General features: G+C 42.8%; 1 protein-coding gene across 4 annotated transcripts in view; it reads left to right on the top strand.

Moving 5' to 3' along the window:
- LOC140393643 (uncharacterized) overlaps window positions 1–9,989 on the top strand; it is a 411,041-nt gene extending 401,052 nt beyond the window's left edge. For 3 of the 4 annotated variants that reach the window (XM_072479920.1, XM_072479919.1, XM_072479922.1), the window contains exons 8-9: window positions 5,871–6,366; window positions 6,617–9,989. In XM_072479920.1, the coding sequence (XP_072336021.1) occupies window positions 5,871–6,366; window positions 6,617–6,971 (851 nt within the window). In that variant the 3' untranslated portion in view covers window positions 6,972–9,989. The remainder of the gene's footprint in view (window positions 1–5,870; window positions 6,367–6,616) is intronic. The other variant, XM_072479921.1, reaches the window with a different exon arrangement.
- Window positions 9,990–13,132: the final 3,143 nt, after the last annotated feature.

Below are 13,132 nucleotides of genomic sequence, written 5' to 3'. Positions count from 1 at the left end.
TACTGTGAAAATCCCACGCCTGTTTGGGTACACTGAGGGAGAATTCAGAATGTCCAAATTACCTAACAGCGTATTTTTTGGGACTTGTGGGAGGAAACCGGAGCACCCGGAGGAAACCCACGCAGACACGGGGAGAACGTGCAGCCTCCGTGCAGATAGTTACCCAAGCCGGGAATCGAACTTGGAACCCTGGTGCTGTGAAGCAACAGTGCTAACCACTGGACCTATATTGTCCTCTGATCAATGCTCATCGTGATGAGTTAGTGGTGGTCGAGTCGGCTCTCCATGGTCCATTTGAATAGTCAAGTATCGAGGTAACAAAAGCATGAATGGGACTTTCAGCTGAAGATGAGTTGGCACAGGTGACTTTGCTCCATGTTACAGAGGTGAAAATAGGCAGTTTGTTTAATGATGGCATGAATGAGGTTGAAGGCTCATTTCCAGGTCAAATGTGACACCAAGGTGAACAGAATGGTTTAATCCCAGACTATTGCCAGGGCCATTGTTGCAATAAGAGTCTCCGGGATGGAGTTAGGAGCGGGGACCTTAGACAATAGCTTCCTTCTTCCCGTTATTTAATTGTAGTAAATTTCTGCTCATCTTCAACGAAGTCGAAGCAGTCTAATATTTGAGCAACAGTGGAGGATTGAGCGGTGGTTATGGAGTAGAGCTAGGTGTCGTCAGCGTACATGTGCAAACTAATGCTACTTTTGGATGATGTTGCCAAGGGACAGCATGTAGTTAAGAAAAAGGCGAACACCAGAGGTAATGGTGCAAGAGCAGGAAAATAAACCATTGCAAATGATACTGCGACTGCAATTAGATAGAAAAGAATGGAACTAGGTGAGGGCAGTTGCACCCAGTTTGATGACCACAAGTCATAGGAGCAGAAGTGGGCCATTCGGCCCATCAAATCAGCTCCACCATTTAATGAGGTCATGACTGAACTGATACAATCTTCATTCCACTTTCCTGCTGTATCCCCGCAACCTTTGGTTCTCCTACTGACTAAAATCTGTCTATCTCAACCTTGAAACATATACGGACCCAGCCTCTGCAGCATTCTGTGACAAAGAATTCCACTCTTGAGGGAAGAAATTCCTCCTCTAAATGGGCTGGAATACTCTGGCATTATGCCCTCTGGTCCTAGATTCTCCCACAAGGGAAACAACCTCTTAGCATCAATTCAAGCAAGCCCTGCGAATCCTATCTGTCTCAATAAGGTCACCTCTTATTCTTCTGAACTCCATGGTATAGGCCTGACCTACTCAATCTCTCATAATAAAATCCCGCCATACCAGGGATCAGCCTCGTCTAGACTGCTTCCAACGCCAGTCTATCTGTCCTCCGATAAGGGACCAAAATTATTCACACTATTCCAGGTGCAGTCTAACTCGTGCCTTGTATAATTTTAGCAAGACTTCCCTATTTTTATATTCCACTCCCTTTGAAATAAAGATCAATGTTCCATTTGCCTTCCCTTTCACCTGCTGAACTTAGATGCTAGCGTTTTGTGATTTATGCACGTGGACCCCAAATCCCTCTGTACTGCAGCTTTCTGCAGTCTTTCTCCATTTAAATAATATTCAGCTCCTTTATTCTTCCTACCAAAGTGCATAACATCACAGTTTCCTACATTATATTCCATTTGCAAATTATTTTGCCACAACCCTTCTCTATGCCTCTGTAGACTTTTTGTGTTATCCTCGTCACTTGTCTTCCTAACTGATGTTGTGTCATCTGCGAACTTTGCAAAAGTACATTCCCTTCCCTTGTCCAAGTCAATATATATATTGCAAATAATTGTGGCTCCAGCACTCATCCTTTGACACTCCACTCGTTGCAGTTTGCCATCCTGAAAAGGCCCCTCTTATCCCACTCATCTTCTATTAATTAGCCAATCCTCTCTCCATGCAAATATACTTCCCCCAACACCACGGGCTCTTTTTATTAAGTAGCCTTTTGTGCAGTACCTTATCGAACGCTTTTTGGAAATCTAAGTATATTCCATCTTCTGGCTCGCTGACAGTAGAGGGGTGTTGGAGACGGATGGTGTGGTTGACCAAACAGGTAGAGAAGCATGAGGAGAGGAAGTTTACCTTTGTGACTGGCACATAGGATGTCAGTTTTTTAAAAAGTATATTTATTAGGATTTTACATTTTTGTAAACAATGCACCAAAATTACAAAACCAATGCAAAGCAGTAAGTAAGGAGAAAAAACAATGCCTCTGATTCCCACAAACATTCAATCCCTCCACTGCAGGAACTCACCAAGGTTCCTTAGGCAACATCTTCCAAACCTACAATCACCACCATCTAGAAGAACAAGAGCAGCAGATACCTGGGAACCCCACCACCTGGAGGTTCCCCTCCAAGTCACTCACCACCCTGACTTGGAAATATATCGGCCGTTCCTTCACTGTCGCTGGGGCAACATCCTGGCACTCCCTCAGAGCACTTTGGGTGTACCTACATTTTGGACTGCAGCTCGCCACCACCTTCTGAAGGGTAACTGGGGATGGGCAATAAATGCTGGCCTAACCATTTAAATTACATGAATACAGAGGGGAACAGGAGAACATTATAACTGGTTCAATACAATCACAAGATATAGCCAGGTACCTCTAAGTCCACCAGAGATTAAGGGGGAAACACTGAAGCTATGAAAACATGGTAAAATGATGCACAACCCCCCACACCGCATCTGCTCGCAAGTACCATGAGAGTTTAGGGTAAATGTTCCCCGCCATGTTCAGGCACACCAATATACATCTCTAGCAGTAACAAAGGCACCAATGACACCACAGCCTCCTCTCCTCACCCATGCAGGAAGCAATCAAGGATTCTTTATATCCATTCTTGCAAAAGAAAAGAAACAAAAAAGTGAAAACCCCAGTTTGAAAGAGGAGTCACATATATACCACACAATGCAAGAAAATCCCAGTCTTGGGTCAGTACAGAACCAACACCATTCCATACATTCGTACAGAGAGGGGCTCACACATCCTTACAAGAGAAAAGACAACAATAAATAATCAACAAAATCACAAGAGAACAACCCCCAGGTTTACGGAAGAGTTGCAGGATATTGACACCATCTCTGCTGCTTGGGAAGGCTGATGCCAAGACTGGATCAACAAACACTCCAGGATCTCTCAAAGATTCCAACGAACGAAGCACCTTCACTTCCAACATCCTGTTGCTCCGACGCCCAATCAACCCACATAGGGCCTGGCCAGGGAGATCCGCTCGATCACCTCTAACTCATCGAGACGAGCATTGATGATAGGATGATATAGGGCCAGAGGTCGACCTCCGCCCTCAAGATCGGATACTCCGTCAAATCTAATGCACCCAGCCACGAATCTTTAAACTCAATCGGGAATTCTGTCACTTCTCGCCAGGTACCGGCTGATAGACGCACCTTGCCCGGTCCCTGCCTCTCGAACCCATCAGGATAAAGGACACACCATGTAGCAGGATCTCAACGCCTTGAAGGCAGGCCAATACCTGGGAAAATGCTCTTCTGAATACAAGAACGCTCCTAAGCGCCTCGCAAAGGATACTTCGCAAAATCTTCAAAGAGAGCTCTGAAGACCTGCACCACAGAACTGAGATCCTCATCCAGAACAACATTCTCAATGGCAGCATCATCCGGATGGACACCGTACCGCTGAGGCGATAGCCTGCTGACCAGCAACAATGCCGCTGCAGGTTGAATCCCCGCCCCAGCCCACTCTGACCACCATGGTCAACCGAGGATCTTCTGCAATTCACAAAACATCAGGATCCTCCAGGGCCATGGGGCAAGTCGTGTATCCCAGGAAAAGACAACATGAAATGTGCAGCAGGCTAAAATAAAGGATTACATGATGAGCAGAGCTTGAGAAACGCAGCCGTCCCCGTGCTCACATCACGGGATCCCCAGGATGTCATTCTTTATTTTTGGTCAGAGCCGTGTTGGTTCTGTGGCGGGGTGAAGAGCTGATTGGAAGAATTCAAACAGTGAATTCTGGAAAAGGTGGGCACGGATTTGGGAGGGGCAACACGTTCAAGGGCTTTGGAGAGGATGAGGAGGTTGGAGATGGGAGGGTAGTTTGCCAAGTTGGTGGGGCCATGGGTTGTTTTTTTGAGGAGGGGATAGATTTAAAGGAATGAGTGACAACATCTAAAAATAGAGAAAACAAAATGCTGAATAAACGCGGATCTGGCAGCTTCTATGAAGAGAGAAATAGTTAACTTTGAGTCCATTTGATTTCTTCAGAAGAGACTTACTATGACTCTTAAGAGTCAACTCGACTTGAAACATAACCTTGTTTCTATCTTCACAGATGTTGCCAGACCTGCTGAGTTCATCCAGCATTTTTCTGTTTTCATTTGAGATTTCCTGCTTTATCCAGGAAAGAGGCCTGGCATCAACATCAACCAACAGGTGGACATGGGGAGGAAATTATGGAGTCCGCAGTTCAACAGAAATCGGACTGAGGGGGAGTGAGTGGGCCTCATAGCTCAGATGGGCAAAAAGGGGAGATATGAAAATGAAAGAAGGACTTTGATTTCCATGATCACCGGATCCCTCAACGTGCTTACAGCCAATTACGTACTTCTGAAATGCGGTCAGTATTGTAATGTAGAATGTGGAGCAGCTCAGCAAACTCCCACAAGCAACAATGGTGACTGGATAATCTGCTTTTTAATGATGTTCCCTACCCTTTTAAATAGTGTTGTGATCTTTTAATCTACTCAAGCAGACAGACAGTTCAACAGCTTATTGAAAAGATGACATCCACAACAGGGCAGTGCTCCCTCTACTGCACTGACTGTCAACCCTTCACTTTTGTGCTCAAGCCCTTTAGAATCAAAGAATTTACAGTGCACAAGGAGGCCTTTCGGCTCACCGAGTCTACACTGGCCCCTGAAAGCACTCTATCCCCATAACCCAGCATCCCCATCTAACATTTGGACACTATGGGGCAATTTAGCGTGGTCCTTTCTTTGGACTGTGTGAGAAACCCACGCAGACACGGGGAGAACGTGCAGACTCCGTACAGACAGTGACCCAAGCCGGGAATCGAACCCGGGTCCCTGGCGCTGTGAAGCAACAGTGCTGACCACTGCTACCATGCCGACTTAGTAGGATTTGGATGCAGAACCTTATGATGCAGAGGCAACTGAGCCGCAGCTGGCCTTCGAAAGGAGAGAAAATATAGAAAGGTATATAAAGATGATCTTGAAATTTGAGTAGTTCAATTACAGCAGCAGTGTTCTTACAAACTGGATACGAACCAGAGGCTTTCTTTTCCAGTAAAATAAATGCATTCCAAACCTGCTTGCAGCCCCCTGTAAATATTTGTTTTCTCTCAGTTTTTAGTTACTTTGGGTGTCGCAGGAATCAGTCACATTTAAAGTGACTTGTTGCGTAGGCTGCAATCATTAAAGACTCTGACTTCATCAGCAATGGGTGTTGAATTGCTTTTCCATCGCAGTTAAATTGCTGGTTTTGTACGCCATCTGTTGTCCAAATAAATAAGCTGCAAGTGATACTATAGTGCATTCTGGCTTTTTCTTTTTTTAAATTTTGACTATCCAATTCATTTTCTTTCCAATTAAGGGGCAATTTAGCCCCTGCACATCTTTGGGTTGTGGGAGTGAAACCCACGCAAACACGGGGAGAATGTGAAAACTCCATACGGACAGTGACCCGGGGCCGGGATCAAACTCGGGTTCTTGGCGCCGTGAGGCAGCAGTGCTAACCACTGCCCCACAATTATTTAGACTTTTTCTGAAGCAGGAACAAACCTAAATTTGTTTGCCTAACAAATAAAGAAAAACAAACCACATTTCTGAATAGCTTTCTTGTCTGTTTCAGATGGTTCAGAAGATTATGGGACCCTACTTCGGCTTGTTTCTTTTGTTAAAAAGTCCAAAACTACTGTCCAAGGTGGCTTTGAGGATTCAAATTGTTCTCCTGATCGGAGTCACCGGGGAGAGTCTAGTTTCAGGATTGCAAACTGGTCTCCTGATCGGAGTCACCGGGGAGAGGCCAGTTTCAGAGATTTAAGCTATTCTCCTGATCGAAGTCACCGGGGAGAGTCCAGTTTCAGAGATTCAAACTGGTCTCCTGATCGAAGTCACCGGGGAGAGTCCAGTTTCAGAGATTCAAACTGGTCTCCTGATCGAAGTCACCGGGGAGAGTCCAGTTTCAGAGATTCAAACTGGTCTCCTGATCGGAGTCACCGGGGAGAGTCGAGTTTCAGAGATTCAAACTGGTCTCCTGATCGAAGTCACCGGGGAGAGGCCAGTTTCAGAGATTCAAGCTATTCTGATCGGAGTCCCCGGGGAGAGTCCAAACACTCAGGATTACGGTAATTCTCTTTTCAGAATATCCAACTTAAACTTTCAGCCAACTTGTAAAATGCATTTATAATAGTCAGATTGCTTTTGTATTTGAAGCGCCGAGTTTTAATGTCCATAAACATTTAGTACAACAATTTATATGTAACGAATAAAATAGCTCATAATTTCTAAAGCCAAAAAACACCCAAGAAAATGTTCTATTTGGGTATTAACGCACTGAATAGCTTACAGTAATGAGTTTTTGTTTCTCTTTACAAGGGAGCGTGAATATTCTAGAAGGAGAGAAAATCGGAGATCTGAAGAGAGAAGTGGATCTCTGCGAGATCGCTCCAGAAGTCCAAGTCCAAGTTCCAGTGATAGTTATTATCAAAGGGAAAGAATGGATTATGATCGACAGAGGCAGCAAAGTGACTTTGAAAATTCTTCTCGGATGGATTATTATCTGGACAGAAGCCGAAGCTTTGACCGAGAAAGGTCTTGTGAATCCAAGAGGTATCACTCTAGAAATAGTGATCCTTGGCATACTTATTCTGAAAAGAGTGAAAAAGGACACAGTTACAGTGAAGAAAAGTATAGAATAAAACAAAGAAAGGACCAAGAGTACCATTTCTAATGGTATGTGTGTTGATTTTGTTATCTTGTCTTGGACTTGAAACTTGTACATAGTAAACAGTAAATATCCCGTACATTAATCCACTCAGATGGAAGTAAACTTTAATCTTGCCCACAGGATTCCAACAAAATCTACTTTTAAATAGTCTGTATAGGCACGTAGCCAAAGCAAATAATGTTGGTGTTTATAAGATGGGTTGTCTCCTGTTGATTAATTGTTCGCCATCACATTTTCAGTTTTTCTCTCCTTTTATTAGGGCCTCCATATACCATCACTGCTCTTAAACAAGAGGCTGGTGACTTAATTAGTATCTCTACCAACAGCTAGTGCAGGGATCACATTAATTACATGGTCACTAAAATTCCACGTCAGATTTTGTTCAATGATGCCATTCTTACTGTAAAATATTTAGTCTATTTTTTGAAAGGTTAGAGAAAGTGATTCTTGGGACACCTGGAGTTAATGGCAATGCCGTTCTTTTGCTCTCTTAGAGTAAATAGTGGTGGAAAGTTAGTTGATACATAGAAGTATATGGAAGTTACAGCACAGAAACAGGCTATCTGCCTCAACCAGTCAATCTATCTAAGCATTTATCCTCCACACAAGTAGGCCCTAATCCCATTTACCTGCTCTGTTCTCATATTCTAACTATCAATTCCAATCTTAAATGTTGGTATAGTTTCTGCCTCAACTATTTATCTTGGCAATGAATTCCATAGACCCCAACACTGCCAAAAGCTTTCAGTGCTCAGTATCTTGTGTTTAATTTTGTACCCATGGTTCCTTGTTCTCGGGGTCCCTACTATGCTCCTTCTATTCCATTCCATCCTGTCAGAAGTTTAAATGCTTCTAATATCTGTGAAAATCCATGATGTTCTGATGAAAAAACCTCCACTTTCCAGTGTTTCCTGTGTTGTATTTGTTCACACCAAGGAGCATCCTGGGGAATCTGCTTCATAACCTCACTGTTGCCTCATCATCCTTGTAATTAAATGTATGGAGTTGTTTTTTTTAATTTTAAAATTTTTTCCTAATTAAGGGGCAATTTAGCGTGGCCAATTCAACAACCCTGCACATCTTTGGGCTGTGGGGATGAGACACGGTGAGAATGTGCAAACTCCACATGGACAGTGACCCGAAGAAGGGTATGAACCGGGGTCCTCAGCGGTGTGGGGCAACAGTGCTAATCACTGGCAACCAGTATGGACAATATCAACACAACATTCAACTGAAATTTTATGTTTTGTATAGATTTATCTTTCTTTGCTTTTACGTTTTGTCCCTTTTCTAAGATAACAGATTCACTAACTCTTAATATCTTAGCCGTAGGGGCTGCATTAAATGTTCTTTGCATCCAAGCCCTCCAAATCTCTGCTTTCCAGCAAAAATAAGTCATTTATTTAAAACACATTCATGTGCTTTTTCAAAATGTGTCACCACAAACTTTCTGGCATTAAAGTCAGCTTTTCTTTGGCATTCTAAAGAATTGTTTGTATCATATTTCTGTTATTTTCAAATTGTCACCCTGATCCCTGTAGGTCTGAATCCAAACCATTGGTATACACTGAACGGAAGTGTCCTTCGATTTCAACCCCGGGGCAACAGTACACAACTTTCAACCGCTTGGGAAAACTGCCCTTTTCTGTTTTGTTTTCCAATTTAGGGGCAATTTTGCTTGTCCAATCTGCCTAGCCCTCATGTTTTGGGTTGTGGGGGTGAGGCCCATGCAATCACGGGGAGAATGTGCACACTCCACACGGACAGTGGCCCGGGGCCTGGATCGAACCCGGGTCCGCAGCGCCATGAGGCAGCAGTGCTAATCGCCACGCCATCGTGCCGCCGTTTAGTTCCCGGTGTTGAATTCAGTTTACTGTACTCCCCTTTATCTTCTCAAATATCTGTATACCTTGATGAAGGCTCTCCTAAAGTCCACAGACCCTACATGTTTGTGTACGCTGATTAATAGTCTGCCTACTTATTTTATGTTGGATTTTGATAATTGCACGATGGAAGTTGTAACCTTGTGGAGACATAAAAGGTGATGCGAGCCCCTCAATCCTTGCAATTAAAACTCATGCTCGAATGTATCGTAGTCATTCCTGGCAGTGGTGTTTCAGACTTCCTGGAGTGTGTCATCAGTCAGTTATTGTTTGTGTAACTGTCCGCACAGATAATGCCGTTTTTGGTTACGTTCCACAGGTCTGACTTTTTTTTAAAACCGCAATTTCAAAAGGAAGTTTAATCGACTTCTGAGAGGATACAAAAATAATGAAGGATAGTGCGACTTCACTCCAGATACATCATACTTTGAAAGGACATAGTGGCTTCAGGGAAAGTGTTGGATAGACTTAAAGAAATAGTTCAGTAAAATAATTGTATTTGCTGCTAAGATTATCTCTGACATTGTAGCATTTTTCCTCTCCGGATTGACGTTTTGTGTTTAAAATGTTGATTTTTGGGGGGTTTGACTGCTGCCTGCAAACAATATAAATTCTACTGATACAACACCAATCGTAATTGTTTCCGCTTGGTTTAGCACAGGGATAAATTGCTGGCTTTTAAAGCAAACCAAGGCAGGCCAGCAGCACAGTTCAATTCCCATAGAAGCCTCCCCGAACAGGTGCCGGAATGTGGCGACTAGGGGCTTTTCACAGTAACTTCATTTGAAGTCTACTTGTGACAATAAGCGATTTTCATTTTTATTTGTAACTTTTTCACATTTTTAAATGAAATAAACTATTCAATGCCTTATGGAATTCAGACACTTAAAATGTACATCGGGTAGTCCTATTTCGGTCAACTTGCTATATTAGTGTTAGCAGAATATTTGTGCTTCGTTGTTGAATTCTGGTTTGTGTATTTTTTTTTTTTAGTTTATATCTGCTGTACTTTTGTATTGCATCTTAGAGTGACTGAATCAGCTTTATGATGTATGGAAAATGATATGTCTGTAACTTGTGTAAAAGATTCAGTAAGTATAAATTTTAATGTTTTAAAATATTAAGCACCAAGAAGAAATACATTGGCTATGGACAATTTTTTAATTTTTAAGTTCACTTGTCAGTTACTTACCAACAAGTGGTTAGTGAAATGGTCTGAAACTAAGTTGATATGTCACACACGTCAATGACCAACAAATTAACTATTGAAAGAAATGAAAATTAGTTGATTTGAATGAAATAAGCAATATCCTCCACAAAATTAACTTAGCCGCATATTTAATGGTTGAAGATGCTCGATGTTCTGAATATAATATCTCAGCTAGCTGAATTCTGCATTATGTTTGACACGTTTCTGATTAGAGCAGTTGGTGAATTGCTTTATTTTACCTGTCTCGAGGTGGGTGTGTGGGTGAATGGAGTTGGGAGCTTGTTCTCCTGCCTTTCCCCACTGCGACTGCAGCTGCAGTCATTAACATCTTTCTGACTTGCTACAATTTCTCAGGTTGCAGTGTGAGAATATGCACATGGTTTCCATTTAACCATTGATAGCATTGCCAGCCATCACATCCCACACAATTAGCAGTTGGTAAAGTTGGGCGGTGCATCCTAGCTCTGGACCGTAGAGTTTGTTTAATAATTGTGATTGAAGTTTGGAAGAAGCTTCAATTCCTTTGATTTTGCTTCCTTGTCCAAGTTGATAGTGGCCGTGCAGGAGGAGAAATTGTGGATTGATCACATTGCAATAATTGTTACTGTCTGTAATGAACCCTGCTGATGGTCAAGCGAGGACATCTCACATTCCTGCAGGCAAATCTGGAAAGCTCATTCTTAACTATTTATTTTTGGAATAATGTGCGATGGGATCAAAAACATTGAGGAATGTTTTGTAAATATTCAGATCATGAAACATTTATTAAACTTTAAAACACAACAAAAAGGCAACAGTAAAAATGATATTGACAATTAACTACAATAATGGTTACCCAGACAGTCTACCTTCTATCTACTTTCCTAAACTGAGTACATCTTCAAAGCATCACCCCATATTTTGCATGGACCGCTCATTGCAACTGGTTGTGGCTATGAGCCAAGCCCTCAATGGCTAGTCTCCACTTTGCTTCAAAAAAGTATCTGTTTTGCCCTGCCACCAGGCTAATCTGCATTTCAACTATGTGCAGCTAAATCCCTAACCTTTTTATCCAGTTCTTTACTCTTCTTTATTCCAACTTGCTAAAATATCAAATATGTTTGCATCTAATGGCACAACACCATGTATTGTCACAAGTTGGCTTACATTAACACTACAATGAAGTTACTGTGAAAATCCCTTAGTCGCCACATTTCGGCACCTGTTCGGGTACACTGAGGGAGAATTCAGAATGTGCAATTCACCTAACAAGCATGCCTTGTGGGAGGAAACCGGAGCACCCGGAGGAAACCCAGGCAGACACGGGGAGAACGTGCAGACTCCGCACAATGACCCAAGCTGCGAATTGAACCCTGGAACTGTGACGCAACAGTGCTTACCCACTGTGCTACCGTGAACTTGATTTTGAGTCGGTAAAGTAAGATCCAGCTGCCTGATGGGGATGGAAGGCTCAACGAGTTTTCAAGTTGTGGCCTCATTTGCATCTTGTTGATTGACAGCCAATAACTCGCTAGTTGAGAGGTAGGATTTCTATTGGGAAACATTTTAAATAGTGACCGCATCACTTGAAGAGTGTGATTTTAATTTTGTATTAGGCACATGATTTCAAAGGCAACAGCCTCTAGATTCAGCAACCCAAGAGAAGTGGGTATCGTGGCAAAGGTGAGGACGGGTTTTCTTTGTCTTGGGTAACTCCTATTCCTAAACACAGCAGCAAGCCTGGAGTAATAAATACCAGAACCATCATCCCAAGGATATGGGGAAGACGTTGGCTGACGAGACATTTTGCCATTTATCTTGCATTCATCGAGACAATTGCAAGAATGTCAAATCCCAATAACTTGAGCTGCAGAGACAAACTGCTGATTGGATGACAAATTACTCTGGCTGAGGTAATGCCATGTATAAGGCTACAGGGACAGATAATGAGCTACATGCTGATTCGCAGAGCTCAAATAAGCAAGGTCAGGGGCCAGGGAAAAAAACTAGCCCAGGTGGCAAATCTGAAAAGCAGAGCCAGATTGTAGCTCTGCTGAGGATAGAAATGCTGGCCACAGCTCAAAACCACAAAGAATTATTCTTCAAGTTGGACCAACATGTCAGTATGAAAGAGGGGTTTGCAGCGTTTTGTCTTTATTATTAGTGTCACAATTAGGTTTGCAATGAAGTTAGTGTGAAAAGCCCCTAGTCGCCACATTCCGGCACCTGTTCGGGTACACAGAGGGAGAAATAAGAATGTCCAAGTCATCTAACAGCACGTCTGTTGGGACTTGTGGGAGGAAACCGGAGCACCCGGAGGAAACACACGCAGACACAGGGAGAACATGCAGACTCCGCACAGTGACCCAAGCCAGGAATCGAACCTGGGACCCTGGAACTGTGAAGCAACAGTGCTAACCACTGTGCTACCGTGCCATCCATATGACAAATGGTGAGAGATTTGATGAGAGATTTTTCAGAAGAAAGAGATGGGGTTTGGCTGTTGGCCCAGACACAGTCTGTCTTTGACTATTCAAAATCCAATCTTTTCACCCAGAGCTGGATCATGTGGTCTCACTCTGAGGTCTCCAGGTCTGTATAAAAAGTAGCTTGTGTCCTTTACAAATACCGCACAGTAGCTGCTGTAAGCCCGTGTTCTGTGCTCAGGAAACGTAGCCTTTTCAAAAAATTGATGTTTATGTAACAAATACTCAAAAATATTAACAGGCCAAATCATGAATCTATACTGGTTGTTATAATAGACACAAAACACTCAACATTGCACATAGCCTAAGGGAGTATAGCAAGTACACTGTTCAAGTAAAAAAAGAAATGAAATCAAATGAGGCAATGTAAAAATATTAGCATGCACGTTTCTCCAGTATATTGTTATTTTATTGTTGCAAAGCCTTTTGTCTGTTTTGTGTTCCCCTCTTTGTCCCCATCCTGCTGCCTGCCTTGATTTACAGTCTTCCGCTGGGCTGCGACAACCTTACCGCCATTTGGGATATCTGTTAAACTACAGACTTCCGGCAGAACTGGAACACCTCTGTCATGTTGGACCAGGCCACAACATCCCCTCTAGGTTCTGT

The sequence above is a fragment of the Scyliorhinus torazame genome, chromosome 17 (assembly GCF_047496885.1).
Source record: "Scyliorhinus torazame isolate Kashiwa2021f chromosome 17, sScyTor2.1, whole genome shotgun sequence".
NCBI classification, from domain to species: domain Eukaryota; kingdom Metazoa; phylum Chordata; class Chondrichthyes; order Carcharhiniformes; family Scyliorhinidae; genus Scyliorhinus; species Scyliorhinus torazame.
This window is presented reverse-complemented; position numbering and strand designations above follow the sequence as displayed.